This window comes from Lepidochelys olivacea, assembly GCF_965140295.1.
Source record: "Lepidochelys olivacea isolate rLepOli2 genome assembly, chromosome: 11".
Classification (NCBI taxonomy): Eukaryota; Metazoa; Chordata; order Testudines; family Cheloniidae; genus Lepidochelys; species Lepidochelys olivacea.
The window spans coordinates 68,582,614-68,597,329 of NC_140421.1; the positions used below are offsets into that span (position 1 = coordinate 68,582,614).

At 43.2% G+C, this 14,716-nt stretch overlaps 1 protein-coding gene across 1 annotated transcript in view; it reads right to left on the bottom strand.

Moving 5' to 3' along the window:
• ABCA12 (ATP binding cassette subfamily A member 12) overlaps positions 1-14,716 on the bottom strand; it is a gene marked incomplete at its 5' end in the record, with an annotated part of 119,461 nt that overhangs the window by 57,431 nt on the left and 47,314 nt on the right. The window contains 5 exons of the mRNA XM_084643782.1: positions 2,926-3,241; positions 4,461-4,640; positions 9,622-9,712; positions 11,200-11,319; positions 14,326-14,465. Coding sequence (XP_084499908.1) covers positions 2,926-3,241; positions 4,461-4,640; positions 9,622-9,712; positions 11,200-11,319; positions 14,326-14,465 — 847 coding nt within the window. The remainder of the gene's footprint in view (positions 1-2,925; positions 3,242-4,460; positions 4,641-9,621; positions 9,713-11,199; positions 11,320-14,325; positions 14,466-14,716) is intronic.

Here is a 14,716-nt window from a genome sequence, read left to right on the forward strand (position 1 = left end):
CTCATATTTTTAAATGTAGAGTATAATTATTAGAATAAGGATATTTTGTACTTACATAGGACCTTCCAAACAGTTTAAAAATATTAATGAATTAACCCTTTTTACCCTGCTACCATGTAAGTATTATTCGTCTGATTTTAACCGCTGGGAAAACTGTAGCACAGAGAAATTAAAGCCAACATTTTCAAAACTGTACGCCTAAAGTTAGGCACCTAAATCCAAAGTGCTGGGAATTCATGACTCCGAATAAAGTTAGTCAATACAGTCGGCAGATAATTACCATTTCTGAAAATCAGGCTGCTTATTTCCCTGCCTACATATGGATTCAGGTGCCTGACTTGACACCCACATTTGCAAACTGTGACCCAAGTGTCTTGCCCAGTGTCAGACTGTGACAGAACTGGTATTAGAATCCACATGTATTGATCCTCATCCCTATGCGTTAGCCAGGGGACTTTCCTTCCACTCAAAAGGAAGTAGTGGTGGTAGTAAATTGAGCCTACTGTATTTGAAAACAAGATTGTTACCTGATTGATTTTCCACAGTAGATTAATTTTAAGGAACATATAGCATGTTCCCTTTCTGATGAAAAAAGCCAGTACTATTTCTGCAAAAAGTCTCAAATGAAACTATTTCAAGCGAAATTAAAATTTAATTTTGTTCTGAATTGTTATAGTTGGAAACTCAAAGACGTCATAAAAATCAACCCACGTTCATGAAAGGTTTTGATTTAGATGAAACTGCATTTTTCAACTAAAAAGAACGTCAACCAGGTCTCCAAATTTCAGCAGTTTCCAAATGTTACGGTACAATGACATATGAGATTGCCACAACTTTGCCTGTAAAATGGTAACTAAGCGGTATCAGTTGATGAATGTTGATTTTATAGCAGCTTCTACTGCAGCGTCATTCCACAGCTCCTGGGTATTTTAATGATTGAATGAAATTTCATCTTCTGAACTTTCCAGGTGGGGGAAAGAGAATTGTGAAGGTGAGTTGTTTTCTTGGCAGCAAGAGTGCGAGAAAAGCAGCTTACAGCTCAATAATGAGTGCCTCCAGGAAATAGTTCATCATAGTACACAATGATTTAACAATAATAATCTGTATTTTTGCTGTAAATAATTGACATATTGTCTGAACTATTCCTGACCACTTCACAGTCACAATAAGGTGGCAGACCTTTGCATGTGAATTATCCTATTGTAACCTACATTAGGAGAATACAACTCTCTCTCTCTCGGCTGATCGACCTATAAGGTTAACAAGTGCCCTACAGGATGCAGCTAGCTTTTTAGTTCAGGTGGCACAACCTCATGCTTTGAGAATGAAATGTCCTGCATTAAAAGCGGCCATACTGGGTCAGACTAAAGGTCCATCTAACCCAGTAACCTGTCTTCTGACAGTGGCCAGTGCCAGGTGCCCCAGAGGGAATGAACAGAACAGGTCATCATCAAGGGATCCATCCCCTGTCGCCCATCCCCAGCTTCTGGCAAGCAGAGGCCAGGGACACCGTCCCTGCCCAACTCTTTTGGTCTGCCCGAGTGGAGTCAGTTATACTGCCCTCTGTAGAATGAGTGTCCAAGCCAACAGTGCAATTTGCTGAACATCCCTCACTGCTGTAAAATACATTGAAAATGGCTTTTCACACATGTGTTTACCCAGCTTGGATGCTGCCTCTGGTCCCTGTAATAATTCAGAGACATCACAGACCCAGGATCCCATTTCTTATCATAACTGTCGCACCCAGGGGCCAGATCCTCAGCTGGTATAAAGTGGCATGGCTGTATTGAAGTCAGCTGAGTTATGCTGATTTACGCCCACTGAGATCTGGCTCAAGGTGAGCAGAATCCAAAACTCCTCACTCCTGTGCCAGTCTGTTTATCAAGACTCACTCTGGTTCATACACCATTCATACTGCACCACTTGGTATAGCAGGCAGTTAACCCTGACTGCTCAGTGCACTGGAATCTCATCTGTCTCCCCTCAACATTGTTGAGAGGAGAGTTACAACCTCATCTCCTCTATAGCTCTTGCAACCCCTGAGAGAGAGAGGCATATGTAGCAGAACTGTACACTATGAATGGTGTCTAAACTGGAATTGCTGGAACAAAAAATAAATACCGCAACTTGAAGTAATATCAAGTAACTTAAAGCTCATATTTAGGCTCGTAAACTTAGGGACTTTTTTTTTCCTCAACAGATAAGCTACTATCTGCTACTCAGCTACTATCTAAGCTACTATCTGGATTTATACACCTACTGAAATAGGCCAAGACTCCTGAAGTCTAATCCCAGCTCCGCCAGTGACTCACTATGCCTCAGTTTCCCTGTCTCTAAAATGGAGGTAGTAATTTTCACCTACAGTAGTACCTATGGGAATTATGACGATTCACATATTTATAGTACAATGATGAGACAAGGCACTCTGGGTGAAATCCTCACCCCACTAGAGTCACTGGGAGTTTTGCCATTGATTTCGGTAAGGCCAGAGTCTCATCCTGGATCCTTTAAAACAAAATAATATTTCTTTAAATCTTCATATAGATTTTCCTTTTCTATTATGATTTTCTTTTCATGGGAGAAATCTTTTCATTTCTTTTCTTCTTTGAGGAAGCCGGTAAGTCCCAACCATTGTAATTATCCTGCTAATGTATAACACGTTCTGCAAGTCATTGTCATTGATGAGAAGTAATGGGTTTAATCAGCAGCAAGGGAGATTTAGGTTAGATATTAGGAAAAAATGTCTAGCTAGAAGGGTAGTTAAGCTCTGGAACAGGCTTCCAAGGGAGGTTGTGAAATCCCCATCACTAGAGGATTTTACGAACACTGTAGATAAACACCTCTCAGTGATGGTCTAGGTTTACTTGGTCCTGCCTCAGTGCAAGGGTATGGATTTGCTGACTTCCTGAGGGCTCATGAACTTACATGTCCTTATTGTAGCAGGGGTAGGGAGTGGCCTGGACTTGAACAGCTATTTCTTCTGGACTCTTCCCAGTCTGCAACTCAATGATTGCTCTCTCGATACTGTCCTGGATATAGATAAAGGCTCGGCTGTAGATCTGGCTCTGCGAGGTTGAATTATGTGGGCCCACGGTCCAGATCCTCTCCCTGATCCTATTTGTCGTTTGGGAAATCCTGCTGCTCATTCGGATGGTATAATTGACTAGTGGAGGAAGGGAGAGACTGTCGGGAGTTGCTCTCCTCTGTCTGTTACTGCTTGATGGTAGATTGAAAATGACACCTTGAGAAAACAAAGTGAAATTTATTTTTCAGTCAACAATGGTTGCAGTAGGATAGTGCCACGTATAAGTATCAAATCTGAACTCCTCATTTTTATAACCCTTTTGCATATTAAAACCCAACCGTCTTTTAACTGAAGAGCCTACTGCTCAGCTAGATATGCAATTTGTTGTCACTATCACGCATGTCAAAGCAGAGTTAGCTGTTGTTGCTCACACTGTATTTATGCTGACATTTCCAAAACTGACTGGTGATTCTGGGTGCCAAGAACCCACCCTCTGAAAAGCAGACCCTTTTAAGTTGTTCCTACATCAGCACTCAGTATTGGAGGTACCCAAAATCACTAGTCACTTTTGGAAAACCTTGGTCTTAGATCTAACCCGACTAGGAAAACTATAAATATTCCATATACAGATTATCAAATCTCATGTATGATAGAGGTACAAGAAATCAGTTTTAATAACTACTGATACATCACATTATTAAGGTTAGTAGAGTTTCTGTTGATAAGGGAGATGTTTTTAATGGTGGCTTGAATTATGGGATATTAAAAAAGAACAGTTTATGGGACTTTCAAGAAAGTCCTGAGCTCGCATTCCAATTCCTTTAAAAATTAAACGAAGGACACACATAAGATCCTTTCTTTTTCCCTACTTGATATGATAGCCAAATATTAATGGGCCAAATTCATCTGACTTTTACGAATGTAGTTCTCATCTGCTAATATATGTCTCCTACAATAATGGGCTACTATTTGGTTTCATTAAAGCATTTTAAGAACAGTATGATCTGCTAAAGAAAGGTGTGGTCTCTTCATATTACTTGCTTTACATATCCCTTTCCCTCTACAGGCCTATCTGGAGGACAGCTCTGTATCCTGGAGATTCACCAGGGGTTCCCAAGGTGGCTCAACAGAAGACCCTACTGGCACCTTGCCAGGATACCAAGGGCTACCTACACCTATCTGCATGAAAAGGAGCAGATTGTAGCCCACTCTCATCTGTGATAAGGAGGCATGGCCATGCAATATGTCATGGCTGATTGGCTGAAGATTGCAGGTTGAGCATTGTTTGCTGGGACCTATTGTTTTCCTAGTATAGAACTCTGGGTATAGCACTTGACTCATGAACTGCACTTTGGCTACTGCACATGATAACAGGGTAAAAAAGGGTTAATTCATTAATTACATGGGCATTTCTGTAACTGAACATGGCACTTACTTCCAAAAAGTTCATTCCTCAAAAAAAGCTCTTTAGCTACCATTTCCAGCGCCTCTCTGTTTTTTGCCACCTGAATGCGATCAAACGACACACAGGAGGATACATTTACTGCCAGGGTAGATAATGTGTTCAGTTGATTGATGATGTCAGCGTTGTTCTGCAATTCCAACCTTATATCATCTGGGGTGAGGGGGAAGGGAATGAAGCAAAAGAACCATCACTTCATTATGCTGTTACTGCTAATAACGATGGAAAAAAACAATCACACTAAACATTAATCGTAAAATATTATTCTGCATTTATCAGTGCAATGAATGCATGTGGTTGACCCAATTTTTAGGTTAATCATTTTTTACACGCTCATCAGTTTGTCTTTGGGAGAATGTCAACTATGGAATGTGACAACCATTTCAAACCAGAGGTTACTGCTAATCTGCTGGTTTTTTAAACTGTGTATGATGTTCTCCATTCGTTCCACGTCCAGTGATTTTCAGTGTAATCGCCATGTCTGCTGATCTGTTTTAGCTCAGTGGTGAACACAATCTATTTTATCCAAGCCCGTCAAGTAGGAGGTAGGTCTGCCATGGTGCTGTGTGTATTAGACCTGTTAATGCAGCCAATAAAAGTACTGCTGTCTTCTGGCTGTTGTACATTGTGACTACATAATGCAGTGTAACTAATGTGGAACAGCGGCCACAAGTATGATGGTTTTGCTGCAGTTAGGACAGGTGATTGCACCCAATAGGTGACTATTTGCACTCATTTCATTCTAAACAGCATGCTGATATGGGTTGCAATGAGCTAGACTCACTCCTGATCTACATCAGCTTCCACTCGCACAAACAAGGGCTGTGTTGGAGTCATTGTGGATAGCTCTTTGAAAACGTTCACTCAATGGGCAGTGGCAGTCAAAAAAACAAACAGAATGTTGGGAATCATTAAGAAAGGGATAGAAAATAAGACAGAAAATATCATACTGCCTCTATATAAATCCATGGTATGCCCACATCTTGAATACTGAGTGCAGATGTGGTCGCTCCATCTCAAAAAAGATATACTGAAATTGGAAAAGGTTCAGAAAAGGGCAACAAAAATTATTAGGGGTATGGGACGACTTCTGTATGAAGAGAGATTAGTAAGACTGGTACTTTTCAGCCTGAAAAAGAGACGACTAAGGGCGGGGGGGAATATGATAGAGATCTGTAAAATCATGACTGGTGTGGAGAAAGTAAATAAGAAAGTGTTATTTACTCCTCAGAACACAAGAATCAGCGGTCACCAAATAAAATTAATAGGCAGCGGGTTTAAAAAGGAAGATTTTTTTCACAGAATGCACAGTCAACCTGTGGAACTCCTTGCCAGAGGATGTTGTGAAGGCCAAGACTATAACTGGGTTCAAAAAAGAACTAGATAAGTTCATGGAGGTCCATCAATGGCTATTAGCCAGGATGGGCAGGGGTGGTGTCCCTAGCCTCTGTTTGCCAGAAGCTGGGAATAGGCGACAGGATGTATCACTTGATGATTACCTGTTCTGTTCATCTCCTCTGGGGTACCTGGCATTGGCCACTGGGCTAGATGAACATTTGGTCTGACCCAGTATCGCTGTTCTTATGTTATTAAAGTGGCTGCTACATTACTCCACTGAGGGAGTAGGGAGGAGAGGGGGACCTGAGAGACCTGAAAACTTTAAAGCAAAACTCCAGTTCTGATGTGAGTGAATTATTAAAATCACTTCCCATCAGGCTTCCAATTCACTATTTGGGTGAATAATTATGTCTGAACAGTGTCCTCTGGTGGCCAGAGGGGATTAATACAATTTACTGCAGAGATTCTCTTGCAATGTCTATTTGACTAACATTCAGGATTGGAGTCATTTAAACTAGGCCTTATGGTTTTTAAGACTATTTTTCATAAATTTTGAGGCTGGAAGGGACTATAATTATAATGGAATGCTAACCCATATTACACTATTCAGCCATTAGGTGGCACCGTGTTCATTTACAGCCGTTTTACACACAAGATCACATTTTGAATTTAAGATCAACCCAGGATCTACCTCGCCCCTTCGCCAAGGCCCTGCTCCCTCCAGTCCTTCCTCCCATCCTCACTCACTTTCACCGGGCTGGGGCAGGGACTTGGGGTGCAAGCTCAGGGAGGGAGTTTGGGTGCAGGAGGGGGCTCTGGGCTGGGGCAAGGGGTCGGGATGTGGGGTCTGTGAGAGAGCTCTGGGCTGGGCATGGGGCGGCGTGGTGCAGGCTCCAGGCAGGACAGGCAGCACAGCAGGGCTCAGGCAGGCTGCCTGCCTGCTGTGGCCCCACGCCACTCCCAGAAGCAGCTGGCTGCTGGCATATCTCTGCATGCTGCCCCTGGAGGGAGGGCGGCAGCAGGTCTCCGTGCACTGCTCGCACCTGCAAGCGCCACCCCCGCAGTTCCCAATGGTCGGTTTCCAGCTAATGGGAGCTGCGGGGATGGTGCAAGGGGCGAGGGCAGCATACAGAGCCGTCTCACCCTCCCCTTCCCCCAGGGGCCGCAGAGACATGCCAGCAGCCAGCCGCTTCTGGGAGTGGCGTGGGGCCAAGGAAGGCAGGGCTGAGCCCCTGCACCCACTGGACTTTTAGCGGCCCGGAGATTGCGATTGACTGGCCGAGGCTCCGGGATCAACAGGTTGGTGACCATTGATTTAAAGAAACCTCAGCCATACCTGGCAGAGCATTAAAGGAACTTATGATGAACACGTCACATGTGTATAAGCAGGCTCTGCTGCCAGTCCATATCCGGTACTGGAACATGACCATTATCATCATCTAGTCTGACCTCCGACGTAGCCCAGGTCATAGAACCTCATCCAGTAAACACTGCATCAAGCCCATAACTTCTGTCTGAGCCCTAGCTTATCTTTTAGAAAGACATCCAGTCTTGATTTAAAGACATCAAGTGATGGAGAATCCATCATATCCCTAGGCACGTCATTCCAATGGTTAATTACCCTCACTGTTAAAAATTTGCACCCTATTTCTTGTCTGAATTTTTCTAGCTTCAGCTTCCAACCATTGGAGCTTTTAAAGCCTTTTTCTGATCAATTAAAGAGTCGTCTGGTATCAGAAGTCTATTCTCCAAGTAGGTACCTGCATGACCTTCTCATAAACAAACTAGGGAAATACAGCCTAGATGGAGCTACTATAAGGTGGGTGTGTAACTGGTTCAAAAACCACTCCCAGAGAGTAATCAATCAGTGGTTCACAGCCAATCTGGAAGGGCATATCAAGTGGGGTCCCACAGGGATCAGTTCTGAGTCCAGTTCTGTTCAAGATCTTCATCAATGATTTAGATAATAGCATAGAGAGGACACTTATAAAGTTTGTGGATGATACCAAGCTGGGAGGGGTTGCAAGTGCTTTGGAGGACAGAATTAAAATTCAAAATGATCTGGACAAACTGGAGAAATGGTCTGAAGTAAATAGGATGAAATTCATAAGGACAAATGCAAAGTACTCCATTTAGGAAGGAACAATCAGTTGCACACATACAAAATGGGAAATGACTGCCTAGGAAGGAGTACTGTGAATAGGGATCTGTGGGTTATAGTGGATCACAAGCTGAATATGAATCAACAGTATAACACTGTTGCAAAAAAAGGGAATGCCATTCTGGGATGTATCAGCAGGAGTATTGTAAGCAAGACACAAGAAGTAATTCTTCTGCTCTACTCCGTGCTGATAAGGCCTCAGCTGGAGTATTGTGTCCAGTTCTGGGTGCCACATTTCAGGAAAGATGTGAACAAATTGGAGAAAGTCCAGAGAAGAGCAACAAAAAATTATTAAAGGTCTAGAAAACATGACCTGTGAAGGAAGATTGAAAAAACTGGGTTTATTTAGTCTGGAGAAGAGAAGACAGAGGGGACATGATAATAGTTTTCAAATACATAAAAGGTTGTTACAAGGAGGAGGGAGAAAAATTGTTCTCGTTACCTTCTGAGGATAGGACAAGCAATGGCCTTCAATTGCAGCAAGGGAGGTTTAGGTTGCATATTAGGAAAAACTTCCTCACTGTCAGGGTGGTTAAACCCTGGAATAAATTATCTAGGGAGGTTCTGGAATCTCCATCATTGGAGGTTTTTAACAAACACATGCCAAGGATGGTCTTGTTTTTATATAGTCCTGCCTTGAGTGCAGGGGACTGGACTAGATGACCTCTCAAGGTCCCTTCCAGTCTTATACTTCTAGGGTTCTGTGATTCCTCATTTACAATTATTTTGACATCTATTATTTAACTAGGTTTTAATCCATTTAATATGGAAAACAGGAATTTTGTATAGTGTTAATTTTTTTTATGAGAATGTCATGCAGGACTAAGTCAAATGACTCACAGAAATCTATTATCTCAGCACAGTTACCTTTCTCGACCAAACTAGTGATCAGTTTATGATGAGGTACATTTGTTTGACAAGTTCATTTTTCATAAAACCATGTTGATTGGCATTAATTATGCTACTGTCCTTTAATTCTTTACTGATGATATCCCACATCAGCCTTCCTGAAATTTTTCCTGGGATCACTATCAGGCTAACTGGCCTGATCTGCATCATCCTGTTTACCTTTTTTAAAAATATTGGTTTGACATTAGCTTCTTTAAAAACAACAACATAGTAACAGGTTACATTTCAGGGATCCCACAGCTAAAAGACTGGCTTATGCATCTGATAATGTGTTTTGTGTTACACACTGGATGCCACATAAGACATATTTATGGAGAGGATGAGTGGCATTGGGCTAAGGTACAAGACTGGGACTCAGGAGACTGCACTTCAAGGCAAAATCTGCCACAGAATTCCTGTGTGCCCTTGGCTAAATCACTTAATCCCTCTATGCCTTAATCCCTCTATGCCTAAAACAAGGCTCAATGCTCCCTTTCTCCCCCCATCTGTCTTATCCATCCATAATGTGGGCACTCAAACCACATTGCTCAGGACATATGCTGATATTTTAAGAAGGTGAAGGAGGAATCTTTCCAGGCAAATATACACTATGGATGAGCTTGACTGGCACTAATGCATCAGCTACTGGCCAGCAGGAATCGTTACACCAATGGTCTAAGGCAGTGAGGCAGTTGTGATGTTCTGAGCACTGTTATATAAATAGGAGGTGTATGACTAGCAACTTACCCAGTTCATTTATTTCGCTCAGCAGTTTGACAGCATCCAGCTTCACCATGAGTTTGATAAAAACTTGCACAAATGGATTCTGCAGGGTATTCTATCAAATGAGAGTGAGAGAGAGATAGTGACATTCATCCTGTTTGGATCCCCTCCATGTTACTTACGCCCTTCTTGAGCCTCCTCTCTTCACTTGATTTCAGTTACGGAGAGAAAACTTTAGCCAGTGACAGTCTTACAGCTCTCTAAGGGCCTGATCCAACGGAAAACGATCACATTGACTTCACTGGGCATCGGACTGGTTCTGGAAAGCACTTAGGCCTGGATGCTTAGTGACACAGAGACGTTAAAGTATGTGCAAATGTAATTTCTACCAACTTTTGGTGTATCTGCAGTTTTGGAGCCCGCAGGAGCAAGCGTCCCAGCCCAGGTCAGCAGGTGTGGTTTACCCTAGCGCTCTGAAACTAGACATACAGCCAGTGCTTAGATGCTGTGGTTTGGACTCTTCAGCCCACCCCTCTCCCTGGGCTTCAGAGCCCAAGGTCCAGCCCCGTCTATACAGCTATTTTTAGAACCCTAGCATGAGCCGTGCTAGCCCGAGTCTGTCGACCCTCCTGGGAGGCTCGAACCCGCGGGCTCCAGAATGCTGTGTAGACAGACCCTGTAAGGGCGCTGTACGCTGTCAGAGCACAGTGGCCTGCGTGTAAATGAGCTTCAGGCCTTCAGGTTTGAGCTTAGCTGAATCTCTAATAGCTCATTCCACAAAGGAGTCCGCTCAGTGGAGAATGTTTCATCGCTGACTCTCACCCGCTCCGTCCTGGATTTTCCAGGAGTCCAGCTATGCCATATACACTGTGGTGAATTTCTCCCACTGAGACCAGTTAATATTTACTCTGTGTTCCCAAGATATCCTTTCTATAACAGGCTGTGTTCTGTTTCTTCACCAAAAAGAAGCCAATCACTGCTGCTAAGGTAACTTAAGTAACTCAAAGTAACCTCCAAGTGCCTCAAAGTAACTTAAGCACGGAGAGTGAGTAGAAAGAGGAGGCACGTTACAGCTTTCCAGGTTTGAACAGTGACTTGTTCCTCATGGAGAGAGTCTGAAGTTTTACCTTGATATTTAAATATTTTTCCTCATTGAGCTACAAAGGCAGAATGGCATTCGTTCATCCTCTAGGCTCTCCAGCACTTTTCTAATGAGGAGAACTAGGTATTATCCCAGCTTTTCTGCTTCCTGAGGAGAACCACTTCTTTGGTATCTCAGGCTGGGGTGAGCCCTGTGATGAGTCACCCAGCTTTGATTGCTACGTCAAGCAGACGGCAATTGCATTTACAAACCTAAGAGAATTCTCCCCTTTGTATGGCCAACCATCAGTCCTCAGTGTGTTGGAAGTTTTAGAGGAAGTACTGTAAGCATTTCAGAAGGAGGGTTTAGCTCTGAAAAGGTGCCCCTTTAGAATCTCTTGGTGTTTGTATTGTTGGTGGATGTCAATAGAGCTATGACAATTTATATCAGAGAGGATCTGCCCCCAGCCTTCTGTTAACTTGAGCGACAAAGGAACCCTGTTAGCTGTGAGATAATAATACCTTGACAACTGGAATTGTTTCGTTTAATGTAGTCAGTGAATTCATGATCAACGGTGACTTGTCCAGCCATTCCTGGGACTTTTGCATTAGATCAGCCATCTGCTTCAGGGTTGCATTAGACTTAAAAAAACAAATCAAAACAAACACATACAATAAATCCATTTGACCTGTTTACAAAAAGCTAAATTAATATTTCCATGGTCCTTTCACATGACATTGAGCAAGTTTTTCCTTCTTTAGGCCCCGATTCAGCAGTCCATCCCTGTTCTGCTGAATGCTTAAGCATGTGCTTAACTTTAACATGTCTTTAACTTCAACACATGCCTCAGTCACATGTAGGTGCTTAACGTTTAGCCTATGTTTCAGGGCTTTGCTGAATAGAGCTGGACTTCAGCACCTGCTTATATGCTTTGCTGGATTGGGGCCTTAAGTATTATGACGAAGGTCTCGTCTAAACTACAGACCTATATCACTATAACTACGTCATGCAGAGGTTTGAAAAGTCCACACTCCTGAGCGACGTAGTTTATAGCAACCTAACCCCCTGCATAGACAGTGCTATGTCGGCGGGAGAAGCTTAAAGTGTTTTAACTGTAGACTTCCTCTATGTCTAAGAATAAAAGTCCAGTTCTGTTAATCAAGAATCAACCATTTTCCTCCCTGAAAACTCCTTCAGAAGCTACTAAAGGTTATTGACCTCAGCTCCTTATCGAGTTAGCACAAAGCAGTAATTTGGTGCAGTCACAAAACTCTCTATATTTTCCTGTTGGGTTACACAGCGCGCTGTGATGAAGGACCAAAGTCAGTCCTGATGAAGGGAGAGCAACTGCCATTGACATTAAGGCTATAAGGTGGATAGAAAGCTGGCTAGATTGTCGGGCTCAACGGGTAGTGATCAATGGCTCCATGTCTAGTTGGCAGCTGGTACCAAGTGGAGTGCCCCAAGGGTCAGTCCTGAGGCAGGTTTTGTTCAATATCTTCATTAATGATCTGGAGGATGGCAGGGATTATTGCACCCTCAGCAAGTTTGCAGATGACACTAAACTGGGAGGAAAGGAAGATACGCTGGAAGGTAGGGATAGGATACAGAGGGACATAGACAAATTAGAGGATTGGGCCAAAAGAAATCTGATGAGGTTCAACAAGGACAAGTGCAGAGTCCGGCACTTAGGACGGAAGAATCCCATGCACCGCTACAGACTAGGACCGAATGGTTAGGCAGCAGTTCTGCAGAAAAGGACCTAGGGGTTACAGTGGACGAGAAGCTGGATCTGAGTCAACAGTGTGCCGTTGTTGCCAAGAAGGCCAATGGCATTTTGGGCTGTATAAGTAGGGGCACTGCCAGCAGATCGAGGGACGTGATCGTTCCCCTCTTTTCGACATGGGTGAGGCCTCATCTGGAGTACTGTGTCCAGTTTTGGGCCCCACACTACAAGAAGGATGTGGAAAAATTGGAAAACATCCAGCAGAGGGCAACAAAAATGATTAGGGGACTGGAACACATGACTTACGAGGAGAGGCTGAGGGAACTGGGATTGTTTAGTCTGCGGAAGAGAAGAATGAGGGGGGATTTGATAGCTGCTTTCAACTACCTGAAAGGGGGTTCCAAAGAGGATGGATCTAGACTGTTCTCAGTGGTAGCAGATGACAGAATGAGGAGTAATGATATTAGGAAAAACTTTTTCACTAGGAAGGTGGTGAAGCACTGGAATGCGTTACCTAGGGAGGTGGTGGAATCTCCTTCTTTAGAAGTTTTTAAGATCAGGCTTGACAAAGCCCTGGCTGGGATGATTTAGTTGGGGATTGGTCCTACTTTGAGCAGGGGGTTGGACTAGATGACCTCCTGAAGTCCCTTCCAACCCTGATATTCTATGATTCTATGATTAATGGAAGATATTGCTGCTTATGCCAGGACTCATTTGGGTCTAAGGCCTTTTGCAGAGAAATGCTTCCAAACCCCGTAATGCCCCTCACATTTCTAGTGCTGCTTGGATTTTTCATGCAAAGGAAACTATTGACCACAGTCACAAAGGGTAGATTACAAATCGTCGCTGTCTCTTTAACAATTTTATGTTTCAATTGACCTGTAGACCATAGGAATCACCAGAATGTATCAGACCTGGGGTCCATTCAGTCCCACATTCTGTCTCCGACTGTGGCCAGCATCAACTGCTTCAGATTATGGGGCAAGAAACCCCTGCAGTAGATCGTTATGGGATAATCTGAGCACAGGGAAATATTTTTCCTACCCCCATTCATTAGAGGTTGGTTTATGCCTTGAAGAGTGAGTGTCTCCATCACTTCCAAAACTCTTGGGGTTAAATCCTGGCCCCATGGAAGTCAGTGATGTCATTGATTTCAATGGACACAGGGTTTCACCATAATTTGTTTTTACATTCTATTATAATTCTGGATATTCTTGGTATCTGTCTAAATGTCCAGTCCTTTTTGTAATCTTGCTAAGCTCTTGGCCTCAATGAAAGCTGGTCTCAAAGAGCCCCAGAGGCTGTGCATTGTGTGAAATCACGCTTCCTATTCCCCAGTTTTAAATTTGCTGCCTTTCACTTTCATTTGTATTTTCGTTTCTTGGAGATCAGGATTCTCTCTGCAGTGCCTTCCCACAAACAGAAATACAAAGCTACGGCGCACTGGAAACAAGTTCCGAAGGGTTTGCAAGCTTATCTAACCTCATTATTTTTAGGGATAACCCAATCAGCGATGGGTCCAAAGCAAACCCCGAGCTCTGAATACTCACCAAATTGTGATCCAGCTTCCGTAATTTCAGTTGGTCCCAACCAACACCCCACAATCAGTACCTCACTCCCATTTTGAATTTAAATGCATTAAACAATTCTTTGCTGATGACTGATCTACATTCTTCTTTCGTCTCAAAGAGTCTTCGAAGCCTTAGATTACCCCCAGTTTGAGACCACATCAGCTATGTTCTACAGTAATGTGTCAAGATTCATTTTTCTCCCGGGAGGGGGTTATCAACCAAGTCTAATACTTGCAGCACAGTATTCTGCTACTTCTCCAAAAAGCCAGCCTGCGCTGGAGACTCAACAAGAAGCTCTCTCATTGGGATTTGCTTGACCGGAGCCCCTCTCATTATTCACAACATCATACCTTTTCCATGATCGCTCGAGTTTCTGGGGTGTCTGGTGTATACAGAATCTTCCCAAACAGCATAGGTTTGAGGAAAGACCATATTAAAGCTCCAGTAGAGGTACTAACCAAATCCAGATAAAACGATAAGCAGAAAGGTGCTGCAAGGCAAAAAAAAACCAAATAGCACAAATAAAGTAGACGCACAAAACTCCCCAAGAGTATTTTTGTTGCTGTGTCCGATTAATGTCTGCATAACCCTCTCTGCACTGACTGACGTAATACCTCTTGACAGAGCTAATCCACCCCAAGGTCTCCTGTTGCTGAAATCAAGACAACAAGATTCTCATTGTTCTAGCAGAGCGTTTTTTGCTTTAAGGTTAAATGGACTTTTGTGAATGAGGAGGAGCTA